The sequence below is a fragment of the Eublepharis macularius genome, chromosome 17 (assembly GCF_028583425.1).
Source record: "Eublepharis macularius isolate TG4126 chromosome 17, MPM_Emac_v1.0, whole genome shotgun sequence".
NCBI classification, from domain to species: Eukaryota; Metazoa; Chordata; class Lepidosauria; order Squamata; family Eublepharidae; genus Eublepharis; species Eublepharis macularius.
In genome coordinates, this window is record NC_072806.1 from 38,981,048 (window position 1) to 39,001,481 (window position 20,434).

A 20,434-nucleotide genomic window follows, 5' to 3' on the forward strand; every position below is an offset into this window, starting at 1 on the left:
GACTGACCACTTAACCATTGGGGCCAAACTAAATGGGCTGGTTTAGAAAAAGGTGGGTCTGGGTTCCCTGGAACCAACTCTGTTTCCTTGTTTAAAAAATAAAGGAGAGCCAGTTTGGGATTAGAACACCACCGCAGGGGGAGGAAGAGCTCCCACTTTCCCTCTCCAAGTCATTTTCCCATGTTGAAATAGTGCTGGAGGAGGGGGGGGGTTGAGATTCCCTTGTTTCTACTGCTCCATGTGCACACAATGCTCCATGTGGAGCATCTCTAGTGCAGCCTCAATAAAGGGATCATTCATACAACCCTCTTACCTTTTTGGCCTGATGATGCAGTGTGTCTTGAAGGCTTGTTCCATTTTCCCAGTTTTTAATGGTTAAATATCTTGGACTCCCAGAAATCTGATTCACTGGCTTGATGGTGCCATTTTGAGGCGGTTTCTGTGCCAAATGGAAACAGAAATACCCATTAGGAAACCATTTCTCAACCTGGCATCCAGTTCTTGGCCTTCCACTAAAGACTTTGGTGAGGTTCTCTCATTTTATCTATACAACAACCCTTTGCGTTAGATTGGGTCAAAAAGTGATTTGCTTATGGCCTCCCAGAGAGCACTACGGATCTTAGCCTGCTGTGACGGCTCTCTTTCACAAACAAGTTATAGTTTGAGACCAGTTTTAAATTAGGTTTAACAAGTTTATCATGAGTCCATACCTCCCCCATACCTCCCCCATATTCAAAGAAATCGAGAAACTTGGATTTGGGTAGGTGTGTAAGAGAAAAAGAATGTTCTTATATCCTGTTTTTTCAGATGCCTCACAGAATGGTATTCGCCAGAGTTCCTTCTCCTGTTCCAGTGGTGCATCAGTACGAAAACAGATATGTCAATAGCTACTCCATTTAGGCATGTGTATTCAAAGTAAGGTTGGATCTTACTCCCGAGTAAGAGTGCAGAGCAGCCTGAACATCCCTTACAACTCAGTCTTAAGAAGAGCTCGATCTTTCTGAGCCTATGGATTTCAATGGGCTTAGAAGGGTATATCTGTTTAGGATTGCACTCTTACGGTCTTTGCAATAAAAGCTCCAAAACCTAGACTCACTTCTTTTGAAGTTGCAGCAAACATCATCTCGTCTTGTCTCTTGCTACGGGTGTTTAATACAGCACCTTCCTGCTTGACTGGGCTAGAAGGAAAAGGAAAGTTTGAGTTTAAGAGAGTAAGGAAAAACAATTATTTTGTACAGCGTTGATGTTGTTTATTTGAGCAAGCTTAGCTGGTTTTAGACTGCAGATAAGTTGTAAAGAATTTTTCCCCTCTGCTGTGTTGATAATTTGTCTTTTATGAATTGCTGCAGTATTGGCATTTTTAACACTGTTTTTAAAAAAAACCATATTCATGGGTTTAGCACTGCCTGGGGGAATATTGTTTCCTGGGCAATCAACTGATTCCACATGCAGGGCAGAAATGTCCTAAACAGATAATATACATTTGTTATTCAGCTCCTGGAAAAATGAGAGATCCTGGCTTATGAGGACCATTCTGGCCTTGGCAGACGAAGAACTTGTTACCTGCTGGGAGAGGAGACGACTGAGAGGTGACCTGAGAACCATCTTCAAGTACTTGAAGGGCTGCCATAGAGAGGATGGCGCAGAGTTGTTTTCCTCTGCCCCAGAAGGCTGCACCACAACCAAGGGGTTGAAATTAAATCAAAAGCTTTCAGCTAAACGTTAGGAAGAACTTCTTTTCGCCTTTAAACATTTGCTTTATTTAAACTATAAACTATACACCATAACATAATAAACAATAAACATAGAGCATAAGAAAAAACACACAATTCTAAACATGACACACTAACAGTACATATATCTATATAATTAAAAGGGAAAGGAAATCAAGGGGGAAACCTAGATTACACTACAGGTTGAGTTCCGATTTTCTCTGCAACAAGTATATATCATTTCTAGAGTCACACTTATTCTAGGTTAGTCACAAAACCCTTCTTTTTTCTATTGTTCATGTTTTTTAATCCATAAATGCAGATGTCATCAAATCCTTGTTATCCATTTCATGCAAAAAGTCTATTAATGGTTAACGTTAGGAAGAACTTCCTGACAGTTCGAGCGGTCCCTCAGTGGAATGGGCTTCCTCAGCGGTGATGGGCTCTCCTTCTTTGGAGGTTTTTAAGCAGAGGCTAGATGGCCATCTGACAGCAATGCTGATTCTGTGAACTAAGGCAGATCATGAGAGGGAGGGCACGAAGAGCTATATCAGTGCTTAGTTCTCGCGGCCCCTTCGTGCATGCCCAGGGTAAGCCTGATCACAACCTTGAGGTCAGGTAGCAATTTTCCTCAGGCCAGTTTGGCTAGGGATCCTGATGGTGTTTTGCCATCTTCTGGACAGGCTGTAAGGGTCACTGGCAGGGCTTTTTTCTGGGAAAAGAGGTGGTGGAACTCAGTGGGTTGCCCTCAGAGAAAATGGTCACATGGCTGGTGGCCCCGCCCCTTATCTCCAGACAGAGGGGAGTTGAGAGTGCCCTCCGCGCCACTGAGCGGTGCGGAGGGCAATCTCAACTCCCCTCTGTCTGGAGATCAGGGGGTGGGGCCACCAGCCATGTGACCATTTTCAAGAGGTTCCGGAACTCCGTTCCGCAGCGTTCCTGCTGAAAAAAAGCCCTGGTCACTGGGTGTGGTGGGGGTGGGGAACTGAATTTCCTGCATTGTGCAGGAGGCTGGACTAGAGGACCCGAGAAGCCCTTCCAGCCCTATGGTTCTATGGTTCTACACCCATTCCACTAGTGGGAATGCATTCCCAAAGGAATTGCCACCTTTGATTTCCTTCAGATTGTGGCAGCAAGTGCAAGAGACAGATTTTAGTACTGGGCCCAGGGGGCTGATGATTTTTAGCTAGAAATTATAACAGCGTATAGGTGTTTTTCAGACCAACATGTTATCCACAAAAAGCAGAAGTCAAAAGTGCAGTTTTGCATTACGCATCTACTGGCTCAGCTCGGCCACTGACTTCAGCTTCATGTTGAAGGAACAGAACAGAAAATTTCGGAACTTAGAAATGAACCCTTATAACCTGCATAACTTATAAATAAATGACCTGTCCGGGTGAGGACAAAAATGAGAGAATGAATGAGAACATGAATATGGGCTGAAGACCCCCTGCCAGGAGAAAACTTGGGATGGCAGAAGTAAAAGACCACCCGTTGGAAAGTCCTCAGCTGACCCTTAGTAATTGGAGAAGTCTCTACTAGGGAAAAAGAGGAGGTTATGGAGGCTATGAGTAAAGATGTATGTCTGCAAAGTCCCAGAACATGTCGGTCAAGATAGCCCCCTCCATCACTAGGCTGTGAAGCGAGACCACGCCACTGAGCCACAAGGTCTGAACTGATGGTTCCAACAGGAATGCAAGAGCGGAGAGAAAGACGAATGAACTATAAAGACCCCCTCAACAGCTTCTCTTGACTCACACCCTTCTGTGAGTCATTGGGAATCTTTTTCAGGGATTCTAATTGTTCAAGGAGTTCTGTATGCCTTCAGGAGCACATAGGCTCAATATACGTGTTCAAAAGAATGCATATAGTTTAAGAGAAGAGTTTGCCCCCATGATCTCACTCCCTTCTAGTTGATATGTTCATTCTACAGCTTCACAGAGGGCTCTAGAAAGAGATCGTCTTTGAGTGCTTGGACAGCACTCCCCAACAGCTAGGAGAAATGCGAGAAAAATGGGAGTGGGAGATAGTACTGATGGTGACACTGACGGAATTTCTCCAATCTGTACGGAGATTCTCAGAGTGTCTCTCGGAAGGGATGTTACATCCATTGACCTTGGAAGTGATGTCACATCCTCTGTGCCACTCTAGGAATTTCTCCAGTCTTTATGGTAAAGACCATAGAGATTGGGGAAATTCTTAGAACATCATGTGGAAGAGAAAAATCAAAAAGAGTCCAGTAGCACCTTTAAGACTAACCAATTTTATTGTAGCATAAGCTTTCGAGAATCAAGTTCTCTTCGTCAGATGCCTGATACAGAGACTGGTCAAATACAGAAGAGCAGGAGAGAGAAGAGGCAATCACATTCCACTGAAATGCCACCCTCCCATGGCACTGCCCTTAAAATCACCCAGCATTTGCTGGCATGGGGCTGGCAACTGTTTATCAACCCCAGCGACCATATCTTGAAGCTACCTCATACTGAATCAGAGCACCGGTCTGTCGAGTTCAGTGTGGCCTATTCAGCCTCGCAGCGTCTCCCCAGGGTCTCAGGTGGAGGTCTTTCACATCACCACTATCTGATCCTTTTCACGCAAGATGCCGGGGATTGAACCTGTGACTTCCTTCATGCAAAGCAGATGCTCTGAGCCATGGCCCCTCCTCTTCTGTTTCCCCTCTCTAATAATCTATATAATCTAACCACTCCTATTCACCAGGGACAGTCCCTAGTTGCTGCTTCCAGTCCCTGTAAAAAAAGCTGTATTGGCTTTGGAGAAAATTGTTGAAAGCATACTTTTAATATAATAAAGATTTATGTAACATTAAATGAAGTAAGTAAATGAAATGGGGAGGCCAGATGCTCTGGAGTGCCTGCCTGGGAATGCAAGTGCCTGAGCCCTCAATGCCCAGGTGTTGCACCCCTCTGTAGCTGCTCATCCACACAGAAAATGCTGCTGAGTGTACTTGAAGCTGAACTGTGCGGGAGCCCCAGTGTGGTGCCATAGTCTGCATGTGTGTTTGTTGTCATTTGCAGTAGCCTGATTTGCTTGGTGGTGCCTAGATTTTTGCATATTATTTGGACCAATGTGGTTATAATGTTTTTATTGTATATTGTGGTCAGAATTTTGAAGTTTTGGATCGGTCTGGACCCAAACCCCACGGCATAGAACCAGTCCTGGCCTAGAAAACAGCTTCCTAAGGCTTTCTCCTTCTTTCTGGATTTAAAAGCTTTACTTTATGTGCGAGAAAGCTGGCAGAAGTCTGCAGCATTTCCCCCTGACACAAACCAGAAAGGGGGGGGGGCATAAAAGAGCACTAAATTGAGTAAAGGTATTTGGCTTTAACAACAAGAGACAGTGAGTGTCCCCAGCCAAGACAAATGGCCAAAGACCCCTCTGGCCACTACAAGTAAATTAGAACAGGACATTTCATTAGGCTTCAGAATTCATGCTTACAGCCAGTGACAACGCACATTCCTAAGCTATAGCTTACATATATATTTTAAGTAAACTATCTATCATGTGAGAAGAAAATGTTCTGAAAACAATTCTATGTCAAAACAAGTGAAGATGTCAATGTCCATTTGAGAAAAGTAAAACAAAGGACCCTGTGTCCAGGACGTCAGAGCCTATACAGGTAACTGCCCCAGGGATGTCTGGTGCTGCTCCTTGGGAAAGACACACGCCCCTTGTGCCTGCCGACAAGCGGCCACCGTGCCCCCCCTTGGGAACCCAGGAGGACCCGCTTTGGTCCAAGGGCCTCCAATAGGTAAGCCAGGACGTTTCCTGTGGGGTTGGGATTTTTGCTACAGGGTTTTTGTGTTTGCTTGCTTTTAGGTATAAGGATTTATATTTTATAGGTTACGGATTTTATTATTTAGGATTGCATAAGCCTTTACTATAGAACTGTTATAAGGTTTGCATAAGGTTAAGTATTCTCTTTAGGTCTCTATAAGAATTATAGGTTATAATACTACTAAGTGCATGCTTGTATGTCTGTGTCATTATTGGTCTTACTAACCATTGGAATTGTATCTTCTAAATTCTAAAATAAACCTTGATATTGGTTCAGATCTTCTCTGTACAGAGGTGTTTGTCTATGGGCCAAGCTACAAGTGACGCCTGACACAGGTTGGACACTTGTCAGCTTCCCTCAAGTTTTGATGGGAAATGTAGGAATCCTGGTCTTGCAGCTTGGCTCTCTGACTGCTGTCCAATGGACTTTTCAACTGTCACTTGTCCAACATTCCACCAAGCTGCCTACATTTCCCATCAAAACTTGAGGGAAGCTGGCAAGTGTCCAACCTGTGTCAGGCGTCACTTGTAGTTTGGCCCTATGTCACTAGCACAGACCAGCAATAGGGAAAGCGGGTTGCACCCACCACATAAGCCTTGGTAAGTGGCTCTCCAGAACAAAGAACCGAGGGGCTACCAAAGGGGATCCAAGGAGGGGTCCTCCCCAATATTTTTACAACATATATTTAACAGCATATCCTGTTGGAAGCCCCCCTGAGCCCGTATGCAAGAAGGGCAGGATATAAGCTGAACAAAATGAATAGACAAATCTATTGATATAAGGAAGCAGAGACTCAGGTTCAAGTTCCTCCTCTGCCATGGAAGCTCACTGGATGATCTTAGGCAAGTCACATTCTTTTAGCCTAACCTACCTCACAGGGCTGTTGTGAAGAGGGGAGGAGGGGAGAATCATTCACCACCAGGAATTCCTTGGACAAAGGCAGGATAAAAATGTGATAGAGGTATTCTGGAATTCTTTGCTCCACCAAATGTTCTTACAAGTTTTTTAAATAAGAAAACCACACACCTTCTTTCAGAAGCCAGCATGCGACAGGCTGTTTCTAGATTTATTCACATATCCGGCAAGTAGAAAATAAGAAGCACTAAGGAGCACTCAGGTCATGAACCTGGGTGTGAAGCCAGGTTCCACCAATCGCTGAGAGTCTCTGTTTTCAACAACAGGCACTTGTGACATCGCAATTCTCCTTCCACGAATGCTGCTCAATCCCATGCCCCCCTCTCCCCTTATGGCTAAAGCTGGCCACCTCCAGGAGGGGCCTGGGATCACCTGGAAGTGCAGCTGGTTCTCAGACTGCAGCGATCAGTTCCCCAGGTGTAAATGGCTGCATTCGAGGGGGAACTCTAGAGCATTCTACCCAGCTGAGCTCCTTCCCCAACCTCCACCCTCTCCAGGACCCACCCCCAAATCTCCAGGAATTTCCCAACCCAAAGTTGGAAACCCTAATTATGGCAAAAAGCTTTAATCTACATTCAGAAGAGAAATTCATTGACTCTGCAATTGCCATGACTTTCACCAATTTTAATGCCAGGAGGATGTTATTCTTTGGATTAAAAATAGGAGGGAAAACATAATTGTCCCAAAATAGGCTCTCAGCCGTTCTAAACACTCAACAGCTGCAGGGCATGAAAAATCAGCGCATTCAAAGAGGCCTGAGGGCCGGACTAGACGTGGCTGTGCCCACAGTTCCAACCCATGGATGCTGCCACTATTTTAAAGCAATTTAAAAATGCCACAAGGGCTCAGTTGTGATTGGGCGGAGACACTCTTGTTCCCTCCATGCCTTCTCAAGTGCCACAGCTGTTTGTGGCTCACAGCTGGTTTGGCAAAGTTGGGAGGGGCAAGAGTACCTCCGGCCACCATGCTGTGGGCTCGATCAGGATCAGTCCCCTAGGGTTGCCAGGTGTCCAGTTTTGGCCCAGATATTTGGGGGGACTGTCTGGGAAAACAATCTCCCAAATACTGGACACCTGGCCCTGGCCTGAGCCCAGCCCCTCCCCCTCCCCCTCCCCCATCAATTGCCCTGCCCAGCCATCCAGCTTTTTGTGAGTGTTCAGCGCTGCCACCAGGCCAGGAAAATGAAGAAACCAGCAAGGGCTGATACAGGTAAGATAAGAAAAAACAGACCAACGTCCCAAAACAGACCAAAGTGTAAATGGCGCCAGACTCGTGACAAGACTATGAAAACATGTTTTAGGGATCAAAGGGAAACTACATGAGACACCCGGGAGCGTGTCGGGTCCCACAAGTTCCCTGGGTAGTGTAGTCTTACAAAGAACACCTGCTCAATGCGATTCTCTGCTGGGGAATCTGTCTCTTGCAAAAAACCTCAGCTTGGGTTTTCCTTTGGGAGCTTGGAGGCAGGGACGTAACAGGAGCCAGGAAATCCAGGGTGGCTTTTTGCAGGAGAGAAAGAGAATCCACGATGCGATTCTCCACCAGAGAGAATGGTGGGAGGGATTCTTTCTCTCTTGCAAAAAGCTGCCCTGGAGTTCCTGGCTCCTGCTATGTCCCCGCCCCCAGGCTGTTACATCCACACACACACCACCCCTGAGCTCCTGCAGGAAAACCCAAACCGAGGCTTTTTGCAAGAGACAGAGAGAGAATCCCTTTCATTGCTCTTCCTCTGGTGGAGAATTGCATCGAGCAGCTGTTCTTTGTAAGACTACACTCCCCAGGGAACCTTGTGGGACCCGACACATGAAGAACATGTGTCATGCGTCTCATGCAGTTTGACTCTGAATTGAAGGCCTATGAAGTGGCTGTGAGGCGGCAAAGAGGAATTACTTTTCCATCTCCATTGTGTCTGCTAGTTCTCGTCTATCTCAATTGTTTAGATTGATTCGGCAGTTAACTATTCCATCTACGAAGTCTAAAGTGGAAGATTATTTGATTTTTAGCTGTGACTTATTTGCAACTTCTTTTACCGATAAAGTCTCTGTGTTTCGTGCTGACCTGTCTGCTAAGTTTGTTGCTAGGAGCATACTAGTGGCTCCATCTGCATTGTTGGGTCCATTTTTAGACTTCTTCAGTCCACTTACCCCCGCAGATGATGACAGAACCCTAATGGCTGTAAGGCCCACCACCTGCTTGTTGGACCCCTGCCCCTCTTGCCTAATTATATCTTGCTGTGACGTGGTGGGAAGCCCCTCGTGAGCAATTATTAACTGTTCCCTAGCAGGCCAGTTTCGTAGCTCCCTTGAGGAGGTGACAGTGAGGTCACTGAGAGGGTGGTGGCTTCAGGAGTTTTTGAATGACATGTCAGCTCTTGATCCATTCTAGTCTGGTTTCAGTCCAGGCTTTGGGACTGAGGCTGCTTTAATAGCTCCGGTTGAGTATATCCGGCTTCAGTTAGATAAGGGTGGTTGTGCGCTGCTGATTTTATGAGATCTGTCGGCAGCATTTGATACAGTTGACCATTTGGTCCTGGTCGACTGCCTCGCTGGGGGTAACCCCCACCCCCGGCCTTACAATGTTTGCCTCTTTCCTCCAAGGATGCTCAAGGAGGGTGGTCACGGGGGATGAGGGCTCATCCCGACAGGAGCTACACTGAGGGGTCCAGCAGGGATCGATCTTGTCCCCGATGCTTTTTAATAGATATATATGTGGCCTCTCGCAGATAATTTTAGGGGGTTTGGGGTTGGATGCCACCAGTATGCTGATGACACCCAACTCTACTTGATAAGCAAGTGGAAACAGATCTCTTTTCCTTGGCCCAGTGCCTGGATGCGGCAGTGGAGTGGCTGAGGGGTAGCTGGCTGAAGTTAAATCCTTTGAAAACTGACGTCTTGTGGCTGGGAAGAACATTGGCTGTGGGGAATTGTCACTCTCATTATGTGACAGAGCCCAACTTTCTGCTGTGGGCTCTTTAAGAGTTTGGGAGTTTGGCTTCATTCTAAGCTTTCCATGGACAAACAGGTGCCCATGTGGCTCGAGGAGCATTTTTCCATCTTCGCCAGGCCCGACAACTTTCCCCATCTCTCTCTCAATCCGACTTTGCCACATTGATCCATGAGATGGTCACCTCTTGTTTAGATTACTGCAACTTGCTCTGAATAGGGCTACCCTTGAAGATGCTCCAGAGACTTCAAGTGGTGCAGACTGTGGCTGCTAGGTTGCTGACCAAGTCACCATGGTCAGCTCACTTAACACCAATTTTGAAGCAGTTGCATTGGTTACCAATTAGCCTCTGGATCCCATTCAAGGCGTTGGTCCTCATCTTTAAAGCCCTTCACAGCCTGGGATCCTATACCTTTGGGTCCACCTCTTCCAATATGAACTCCCCTGCCTGCTTCATTCATCTTCTCAGGGCTGGCTGGTAGTTCCTGTCCAAGGGTGGCACGACTTTCTTCCACCAGGATGAGGGCCTTTACGATCGTGGCACCCTCCCTTTGGAAGGCACTTGGTCTCAGCAGGACCTGCTGATGTTTTGGAAACTCTGGAAAGCAGACCTTTTCCAGAGTGCTTTCGCTATCTAATAGTCTCCTGTGAGACAGAGGACATTGCTGTGCATTTTATCTACCTGTAATTTTTATGTTATTCGCAGGGTTTTATAGGCTGGGGTTGGGACTAGAGTAGCTTTTAATTATTTGTATTAGGCTGTTGTTTTAGTGTGATTTTATTGAATATTATATTTTTGTATTGGTTTTAACTGTTGTAATTGTTGTGAACTGCTTTAAGTTCTTAATTGAAGAGAAGCAGTATAAAAATTGAATAAATAAATAAAATAACGTCCAGTCTTGTATAATTTTATAACTATCACATGGATGCAACTGAGCATCCCCCCTTTATTTCTGGGTTCAGGAAAGATCTCCCTGACAGGTTGCGAGGCCCATGTTCGGGGAGGCCATCGGGATCAAAATGTCCTGGACCAGAGGAGAGACTTCCCAGAGGCATGAGATCTGCAGCTGCACTGGTACAAAGAGAGAAGAGCACAGGGCTGGGCAATTTAAAGAGTGAAGGCATGAGATACTCAGGGTGGCTCACTGACTGACGTTGTTTGGGCACAAAGCCCAGAGGCCCACTCTGTGTCCGCTTGCTCTTCAGGAGCAGCTGGCCTTTTAAGGCTTCCTGAAAAGTTTTGCTTGGTTTTGCTTAGTTTCTCTCCCAAGGAAGGAAAGAAAAATTAAGAACATAATGACGATGCTTGATCAAACTAGGGGTCCGTCTAGCCCAGCATCCTGTACCCAATTATATTCAGACAGCTGCCTCCAAGAAACCACCAATAGGGATTCAGAGGTACACTGCCTCTGGACATGCAGGTTCCATTGAGCTCTCATGGCCAGTCACTGCTGGTAGAACGCTTCTCCACAAATGAGTGTAATCCCCATTTAAAATGATCCAAGCCAGAGGCAATCAACACACCTTGTTGCAGTAAATCCCATAAACCCATTCTGTGAAGAACAGCTTCCTGAATCCGCTGCTCATCCAGTTCGTTGGTAAACCCAAGTTCTCCCCTTGTTGAGAAAAGCAAACAATCTTACCTGCGAACTTTCACTGCTGGTTTTTCCATATTACTGTTATTGTTGATATCCTTCCCTCCTTGGGACCCGTTTTTACCAGGGTTAAAAATGAATGACCAGGGGCAAGTCATTTTCTGGATATTAAGTGGGCTGGTGTTGCTTCCCAACTTGCTTTATGGGACGTAGAAGTTCTGTGGGAAAAAATGAAAATTAAGTTTATAGGAATAAAGGAGAAATTTCTTTTTCCTCCCCCAAATACTTCCGGCTCTGCGGCGTGGCTACTCTGTAATCAACACGAAGAATCCCGGCGACAGATTGGGATGCATCAGCCACCAAACAAAGTACGGAATGGCCTTTCACGTACATTATTTATGTATGTCATTCACAGTCACCTTTCCCACTGAGACTCAAGGAGGATCACACAGTGGAAGGCAGCATGATCCACAGCTGGGACATTTCAACAAACAATGCAATAGGTGTGCACATGAAACATCGGCAGAAATTTGAAAACCAGCAGAAATCCATATAGAGCTGAAAGAAAGCATAAGTAATTGAACATGACTTATTAAACAGCACAGAAACCAAGCAGCAGGAACACTGAGCAAAAGATAGTATATAGTAGGTTAATCTACAGTCCCTGACTCTTTACCGATGCATCTCCTTGGATCATTTCTTTACAGTACAGCCCTCCTACCTGTGTAAAGTAACCCTCCTGAATAATTTAGTTTTGTACAGTTTGTGGAAAGCCAGGCGTGTGGGAGCCTGTCAGGTGGGCCATTCCTTAAGGTGTCCATCAGAGAGTCCGTGCATGCCGGCAGTTGTTGCTTTTGGCCATTTGCAGGGTTGCACCTCCAAAAGACCGTGTTCAGACAACTGAACCTGCCATGGTGGAGCATAGGGAGAGAGGTGGTCGTATGGATATGAGAGACCAAGGCCACGAAGGGCTTCGTATGTGAGAGTCAAAACCTTGAGCTGAGCCTGGTAACTGATGGGCAGCCAATGGAGTGAATGCCTGAAGATGTACATGCGCTCCAAGGCACATTAATTTCTGCCCTGCTTCTAGGGGTGGGGTGGGGGATTCACATACTTTGATGTTTTCATTTGGGAACTTAAAAGCCAGTGTGGAATAGGGGTGAGAGTGTCAAACTAGGAACTGGGGGACCCAGATTTGAATCTCTGGTCTGCCCTAAAAGCTGGCTGGTTGATCTTGGGCCAGTCAGTCTCTCATCCTAACCTACTCTGAGGGTTGTTGTGAAGATAAAATCAGGAAGGGGGAATGTTATAAGCTGCCTTCTCTTCTTACTGGTGACAAAGGCAGGGTATACATGAAGGAAATAAATAAATATGTTACCAAATCCTTTGGGTGGGTTTTAGCCACAATGGACCTTTGGCCTGATCCATCAGGACTGTTCCGGAGTGGGGGGATACACCACATCGAGCCACACGAATCCTGAACACAGCCAGGGCTTGGGCAAGGAGTATATTGTGTGAGCCACCCTATAAGGCCTTCTGCGTCAGAGAGGCCAATTCACGTGTTCCAAAATCCTTGTGTCTCCTGTGGCATTGCTGCCACAGGTGAAACGCCATCTGGGAATCCCACACTTGGAATGTAAATCTCAAGTGTGCAGGTGCTCAGTTTGAATTGGGATTCAGCAAGTCCCAAATTTATCTTACTTGAAACGGCCTCAGGAGAGCCCTTCATCTCACTGGGAAAACTTCCATGTGCTGATGGGGCAAAGAAGTAGCAGCTTCTTCAGCACACCTGGGCATTAAGTTATGAGCATGGGCGCCCGAACCACGTCCATTGACCTGACTCATAGCCTGAACAAAAGAGCTTTGTCACATGTGAATGCATCTTGTTTTGTGAGAATCTTATTCCATCACTGGTGGTTTACAAATCAAACATATTTCCTTAGAATATTATTTTCTTATTTCATTTATTCCCTGCCTTTCTCCTCAGTTGGAGCCCAAAGCAGCTTGCAGTTTTCCTCTCCTCCATTTTATCTTCACAATAACCTGTGAAGTAGGTTGGCTGCCCACAAAATTGGGAATGGGACAGGAGAAGACACCAACTCAGCCACTGGATATCCCATAACATATACAGGGGAGAGAGCAGAGGTCACAAAATGCCGTTGGATATGGGAATAAGGATTTGATATGCACGTCCCTATTTTCATTTACAAGCCTGCCCCACCCCCTCCACAGGAAAGGACCTTCCACTGGAATTGTGGCGAAGTTCTAGTTCTAGTTCTAGTTCTAGTTCTAGTTCTAGTTCTAGTTCTAGTTCTAGTTCTAGTTCTAGTTCTAGTTCTAGTTCTAGTTCTAGTTCTAGTTCTAGTTCTAGTTCTAGTTCTAGTTCTAATTCTGCCTCCTTTCTGGTTTCTGATGAACTGGAAACTACTCCAAGTCCAAACCAACATCTGCAATTCCCACACAGAGGGTTGTATGGATTTGTTCTTCTAACAGGAACATCTTCTGGCACCAGGTGCCTTCCTCCATTGCAAGAGACGAGTCCTGAATCAGGGGAAGGCATCACAGCCTGGAGGAAGGTACCACCGTTAGAGGAACAGGGCCCTCGGGTCCCCCCACGGAAGCAGGTTTCCACTCACAAAACTTAATGCAGGGATTTTAACATTAAAATTTATTATTTATTGTTCTTGACTGTTATGCCTGCTACTCCCGCTGAGATTCAAGGAAGATGACACAGTGTGGAACAAAGCAATCATATCGCACGAGAGATTTAATAAGCAATGCTGGGACTATAAAATTTAGAAACCAGGGCTTTTTTTCAGGGGGAACACAGGGGAACGGAGTTCCGGAACCTCTTGAAAATGGTCACATGGCTGGTGGCCCCGCCCCCTGATCTCCAGACAGAGGGGAGTTGAGATTGCCCTCCACGCCACTCCACGCCGCTAATGCAGTTCCTCAGCTTATATTGGCCTGTGCCAGATTTTTTGCTGTACCTTATAGATTTCAGAAGGAACACTTACAGTAGCTATCAGATATATGAAATGGGAGTTCACTATGGCCCATGTTTTACTTTCTATTCCTGACTCTTGTTTTTAACCAATACTGTTTTATACTCACGTTTATAAATTTTATTATTATTTTTCTTCAGTATAATTTGTTTGATCGCTATGTGCCAGTTTTGAACCATAATAATAATAATAATAATAATAATAATAATAATACATGTATTTACTCAGAAAATCTGCATTTGTGGAAATATTCCAACAATTAACACCAAAAAACCTTATTCAGATCAAATCAAATCTTTATTATAAATGGTCCTTGACCAGCATAAATGTAACAGCATACATATACTCAGAAATTCTAAAACTATTGATTTTAACTCCTACATTAATAAATATAATACAAAAATTAAAAATACAATTTTAACATTTCTTCCTGTGAAATTATTATACCTTCATTAGCTAACAGATTCTATAAACTGCCACAAAAAACTTTGCACTACGCGCTGTAAACATTGGGTTTTCATCTATGAACAATATCCTGGTATACACTGACTCCGAACGGCTGGGGTACCTATTTAGTAAGGGGGTAATGAACTTAGTACAAATTTCTTGATAGAATGGGCATTGTAATAAAATATGTTCTGTGGTTTCAATCTCCTCAGTACTGCCAGGGCATAACCTGTTTTCCATCCAAACTTTTTATATCTCACCTTGTTACTAGCAGAAAATAGTGAAGACTTGAAACGACTGCTGATGAAGGTTAAAGGAGAAAGTGCAAAAGCAGGATTACACCTGAACATCAAGAAGACAAAAGTACTGACAACTGAGGAAGGACACAATTTTAAAGCTGACAATGAGGAAATAGAAATTGTTCAAGATTTTCTATCCCTCGGCTCAATCATCAACCAAAAGGGAGACTGCAACAAGGAAATCACAGAATCACAGAGTTGGAAGGGGCCATACAGACCTTCTAGTCCAACCCCCTGCCCAGTGCAGGATGAGCCTAAAGCAGAAGGAGTGAGACTAGGAAAAGCAGCTGTGAAGAAGCTAGAAAAGATCCTTTAAAGATAAAGATGTCTCTCTGGGAACCAAGATGAAGATAATCCAAACTGTGGTATTCCCCATTACTATGTATGGATGTGAAAGCTGGACAGTGAAGAAAGCTGACAGGAAGAAAACTGATTCATTTGAAATGTGGTGCTGGAGGGGAGTTTTGCAGATACCATGGACAGCCAGAAAGAAAAATAAGTGGGCACTAGATCAAATCAAGCCTGAATTCTCCCTAGAAGCCAAAATGACAAAACTAAGGCTATTGTACTTTGGAAAAGTCAATAAGGCAAAGAAAAGTGGAAGGCAGCAGGAAAAGAGGAAGACCTAAAACGAAATGGCTTGACTCAATAAAAGAAGCCACGTCCCCCTGTTTGCAGGATCTGAGCAAGTCTGTTAATGATAGGAGGTTTTCTTCATTTGGTCACCATAGGTCAGAGGCAACTTGACGGCACCTAACACACACAAACACACACAAAATGGCAGAGGGGAAGCCTTGGTTTCCTGTAAGTGAAAATGCCCTCCTATGACTGGGTATCTCCAATGGGGAGAGACAGGCAGCTGGAGAGACTCCATGTGTCGAACTGTCTGCAACCAAAGAAGTGGGTGACCTTTCTAGATCTACCTGCTGCTTAATATCCAGCATTCTCTGCTTCAACGGATTTTGTTTGCTTTGTATCTTCCTTTGCCACAAAAAGGGTAACTTTTTTGCTCACCCCAAGTGAAATGTGGTGGACTACCATTTGTGCAAATGGAAGAGGCAAAGGGTGTACACATATCTGAATAATGAGAAGCTGGGATAAGTAGGATACATGTCAGGGGCTCCGATGCGATGAGGCAATGCAAGGCAGGGACACAGTGTCTGTCTAGTTCAGTTAGCAGGGAAGTTCAGGGCCATTTAACGCATTACATGGGAGATGTGCAATTGGATCCTCCTCCGTAGTCTGTTTCCGTGGTACGCAGTTGCGTGGGGCTGCCTTTTCAATTAGGCCATCCATGGGGGAGGGGAGCTCTTAAGTCCTTTCCTCCGTACCATTTTTTCTGATCAAAATTATCCCCTTCCCAAGCTGCTGCTAGTCTCCTGGGCCCCCCAAGGGGCAAACGACTCTGTGGACAAGATGGTTTTGACTTGGAAATGGAGGGTGAAATGCTCCAGTTCCTTCCTGATGCTCCAATAAAATTGTCAAAAAACAAAAACAAAAAAAAACCCCACCTAACTCATAACTGAATTTCTTTTTTTAAAACAAAGAGGCTTAAATAGCAGGTGGGGGGGATAGTAACAACTGCATTAAAATAATAAAATGTAAGCATTCTGCCACAAAATGATTTCACAGGACACAATGGTGGAAGTTAAATAAACATTATTTTTGCTATTTAAATAATTGTAGAGTCAAACCAGGACTGAGGTCCGTCAAGAAGCTGTCTGCGCATGGAGGATAGGTCTTGTAATTGATGTTATCCAGGAGAGCTACATGGAGCTTCCATGTTCAGAGGCTGTCTACCTTGGAATGCCAGATGATGTGGGGTAAATAGCAGGAAAAGTTTGTTGCCTTCCTAACCTGCTTGTGGGGCTTCCCAGAAGTATTTGGCTAGACTCTGTTGGAAATAGGACGCTGGGCTAGAGCCAGTAGGATTTCTGTTCTTATATATAGGAATCTGGCCAAAGTGACATTTTCAGCCCTACTCATTTCTATGGGAGTAAGTGAAATCATGGATCCAAACATCTTTAATACATCAAAAGTAGGATTCATTTCCTTTGCAGTCATTCACCAAATTCCTGTCTGAAGTAGTTTTCAGTCTTTATAACTACCTGATTGTGGATGAAGCGCATGCTTAAAATTCTTTTTTTTTTTAATGTGGGAAGGGAACAGGGGATGCTTAACCATGGTCGGATCAAATAGCCTGTATTGCTGAAGAGAAAAAACTCTCAGAGATAACACTGTGATGTCTTGTAATCGCTTTCCATAGTTTAGTAAATATAAACGAACATAATAACCTCCTGTTTTAATCTAATTATGTTCAGGTGAAAGGAGATTGCATTTAACAAAAGCAAAAACGAATACACGCATACACAGAATTAAAAATATTTTTAAACAAATTGGTCAAAATTGTATTAACCATATCGCATCATCATCATCAACTTTATTGCAATAGCTCAGAGCCTAAGCAATTGACGTCAACAACTTCAGGATTATAATACAACAATCACAGTAACAGTAACAACTCTAATATACCTTACTATTTTATAACAATTATTAAAATCACAGCAAGTGTCAACTATAACTGGTATCAATTTGAGCAATTCTGTCTGATAGTCGGCAAAATACACACACACACACACACACACACACACACACACACACACACACACACACACACACACACACACACACGATCCCAGCTGCCCTAACTGGGCAATCCAGCCCACAAGCCTTTGTTAATAGGCATCACTGATTCCAGTGGGATTAAAGACAAGAGTGCAGTCACTGGACAAGATCCAGTCAAAGCAAAGCATCAAGTATGTTTGTTCAGAAGTAAATGTGTGGGAGGTTGTAGCTTTAAATCCCAGACAGCGAAGCACCTGCCCAAATCCCTCCCGTTTATGAATGCATAAATTCGGTTGGAGATCCCAGCTCTTTAAAATGTCAGAATTCCTTCCGATCAGACCCCTGATTCCTAGACCTTCCTAGAGTTACCTGTATTGAAAGATACAGAGGCTGAAACTTCACAAAGCCAGTCTGCCAGTATAAAGAAGCTCCATTTAGTCTGTGCTTCGTTTAAACACCCAAAGCACATTTGGGACTATCTGTGACTGGTCTCAGAGTCCTCAGAGACTGTGGCAAAGTTTTCAAGGCAGGAACCAAAGGAGAAAAACCGATGGCTCAGCTCTTTCTCGCGCCTGGCAAGACACACATGCTACTGAAATCGCCCTCTTGCCCCAGTTGGAATAACGGCTGAGCTGGCAGCAGGAGGGGAAAAGCTCCTTACCTTGCTTGGATGGAAAGTTTTCCCTGAGGAGAGAAAGTCTTTGGCCACCAAAGCGTCTGGCTGCTCGATTTTGGCTGCGCTGGGTTCCTCCTGCAAAACTGCATTTTTATACTCTGGTGCAAAGTAGCAGGCTGGGAAGAGTCATGGATGCAGAAAGGGGAAGCCCCTTCTTTAATAATTTTAGCAATGGGCTCAGCCGCCTGCTTCAGTTCCTGATGTGACGCTGGCAAACTCACCCTCACACACAAAGACACACGCACAGAGATCCTCCACCTCCCCCCCCCCGCTCTAAAACAACAAGCCACAGTTTAGCAATTCAGGAAATTCTGCCTTGAATGTGAGAGAACAGGGGTAAGAATGGTCCTTGGAAAAGACGCACCAGGCTCTCTCCTCTCCTCTTTTCATCCCTCCCTTCCTCCCAGCAACTCTGGACAGTGCATGTGGTTCTCTGCTCTTCCATGTTATCTTCACAACAACCTTGTAGGGGCTGATTAGGCTAGCAGAAAGAAACCAACTGGATCCCGATCACCCAATAAATTGGGAGGCTGAGCAGCAATTGTGAAGGAGTCTCATCCTCGTGGCCAATGCTTCACAAAGGAAAAACGGGGACAGGTCGATTTTCACTCTGTCCGTTCTTGCACCAGGGATCATTACTTGCATTCCCTCCCCCTTCCCCCTCCTCCATGATTCTTGACCATGTGCTCACATACTCCGTAGAAGCCTGGCTTCTGAAACAAGGTGTATTAAACTATGTATGTCTGTGGAACCCCCCTCTGTCTGTGCTTTGGAGTGGAAAAAGGCAGGCAAAGGGAGTGCCTTCCCTCCACTGCTTGGTAACAACCCAAGGAAGCCAATTTTGATTTGAGCAGGTGGGAGGATCCCTCTTCCCCAATGTTGAACCTCCAATCCAACTAAGTTTTCCACATGCACAGCTGCTTTTTAAGAATAAACTACACCCCAGGAGATTGATCATGGATGCCCAACTGAACATGGAGCTTGGTCCTTGGAAAGATGATCTTCGCATTTTTCTTTTTCTTTTCTTTTTTAAAAAAAGCTTGTTTTAGGAACATTCCGTCGCTGGTTATAGATGTAGCTGCAACTCACATTAAGCAAGGTTTTCTACCTGGACGGTTAGAGCGTTCCCTCAGTGGAACAGGCTTCCTTGAGAGGTAGTGGGCTCCTTAAAAACCTTATTTGGAGGTTTTTAAGCAGAGGCTAGATGGCCATCTGACAGCAATGCTGCTTCTTTGAACCTGTGCTTAGTTCTCGTGGCCCCTTCTTACATGTCCACGGGAAGGCAGATCGTTACCTTGGGGTCAGGTAGCAATTTTCCCCAAACCAGTTTGGATAGGGGTCTTCCTGACAGTGTTTTGCTATCTTCTGGGCATGGAGCAGGGGGGTCACTGGGGGTGTGAAGGGGTGGTAGTAATTGTGAATTTCTTGCATTGTGCAGGGGGTTTGGACTAGATGACCCTAGAGGTCCCTTCCAACCCTATGGTTCTATGATTCTATGGACAGATATTTATGAAGGGAGAGAAACTCACAGGCATTTTTCTGATCATGTGCTTGAAAATGAATAATTAAGTGCCATCAAGTTACAACTGACATATGGCACCCCCCCCCCCCATGGCAAGAAAAATTGCAATTATACTCAATACTTGAGAAAGAGTTGTGAACCAGAGAGCCTATGCTACCGTGGCACATGTATCTTTAATTTTTGCCATCTGAGTAGGAAAATACAAACAACTAAAGGCAGAAAACAAATTCTGTAGTGAACAAAAGGCAGCCTATTATTTGGGCAGAAGCTGTCTCCTAGAGCCACGATAGGTTGGCCTACTGGCATCTTTTGGATATTAAACTTCACTTTATATCATTGGAAAAACTGAACTCTTGAATAATGTATTATCATTAAATATGTTATAGCATATTAATTATTGCCCAAATTATTTACATTTAAACAAATGGCATAGTGGTTAGAGCGGTGGACTAGGATCTGAGGTTCGAATCCCTACTGTGCCACAGAAACTTGTAGGGCAACTTAGGGCCAGTCGCACCCTCTCAGCCCACCCTACTGTGCAAGGTTGTTGTGAGGAACAAGGAGAGGAGGACGAGGGAAGCGGCTTTAGGTCCCCACTGGGAGAAAGGTGGGGTATAAATGAAATAGAATAAACATAAATAATTAAATAAGTCAGGAAAAGAAAATATTTCCTAGAAGTTCCTTTTCAGTATTCTCCCAAAGTTTCCAATTTTTTCACTGGAAAAATGGAAGAAAAAAAGGCTCAGAAAAAACAGACCCCGCCCCCCATTTATCTGTGTTTTTTCAGAACCCTCCCATCTCTCTCGTGTGTGTGTGTGGGGGGGTCCATGTTACAAATTTTCAACATGTTCAGAGGTATGACCGTGGCTCGTGGGTCCAAGAAAGCCCTGGAATCTAAA

General features: G+C 44.7%; 1 protein-coding gene across 1 annotated transcript in view; it reads right to left on the reverse strand.

Annotated features, from left to right (window-relative positions):
- Positions 1-1,154, reverse strand: part of NOS2 (nitric oxide synthase 2) — a 46,139-nt gene extending 44,985 nt beyond the window's left edge. The window contains exons 1-2 of the mRNA XM_055001116.1: positions 1,097-1,154; positions 314-439 (exon numbers count right to left, since the gene is read on the reverse strand). Coding sequence (XP_054857091.1) covers positions 314-439; positions 1,097-1,123 — 153 coding nt within the window. The 5' untranslated portion in view covers positions 1,124-1,154. The remainder of the gene's footprint in view (positions 1-313; positions 440-1,096) is intronic.
- Positions 1,155-20,434: the final 19,280 nt, after the last annotated feature.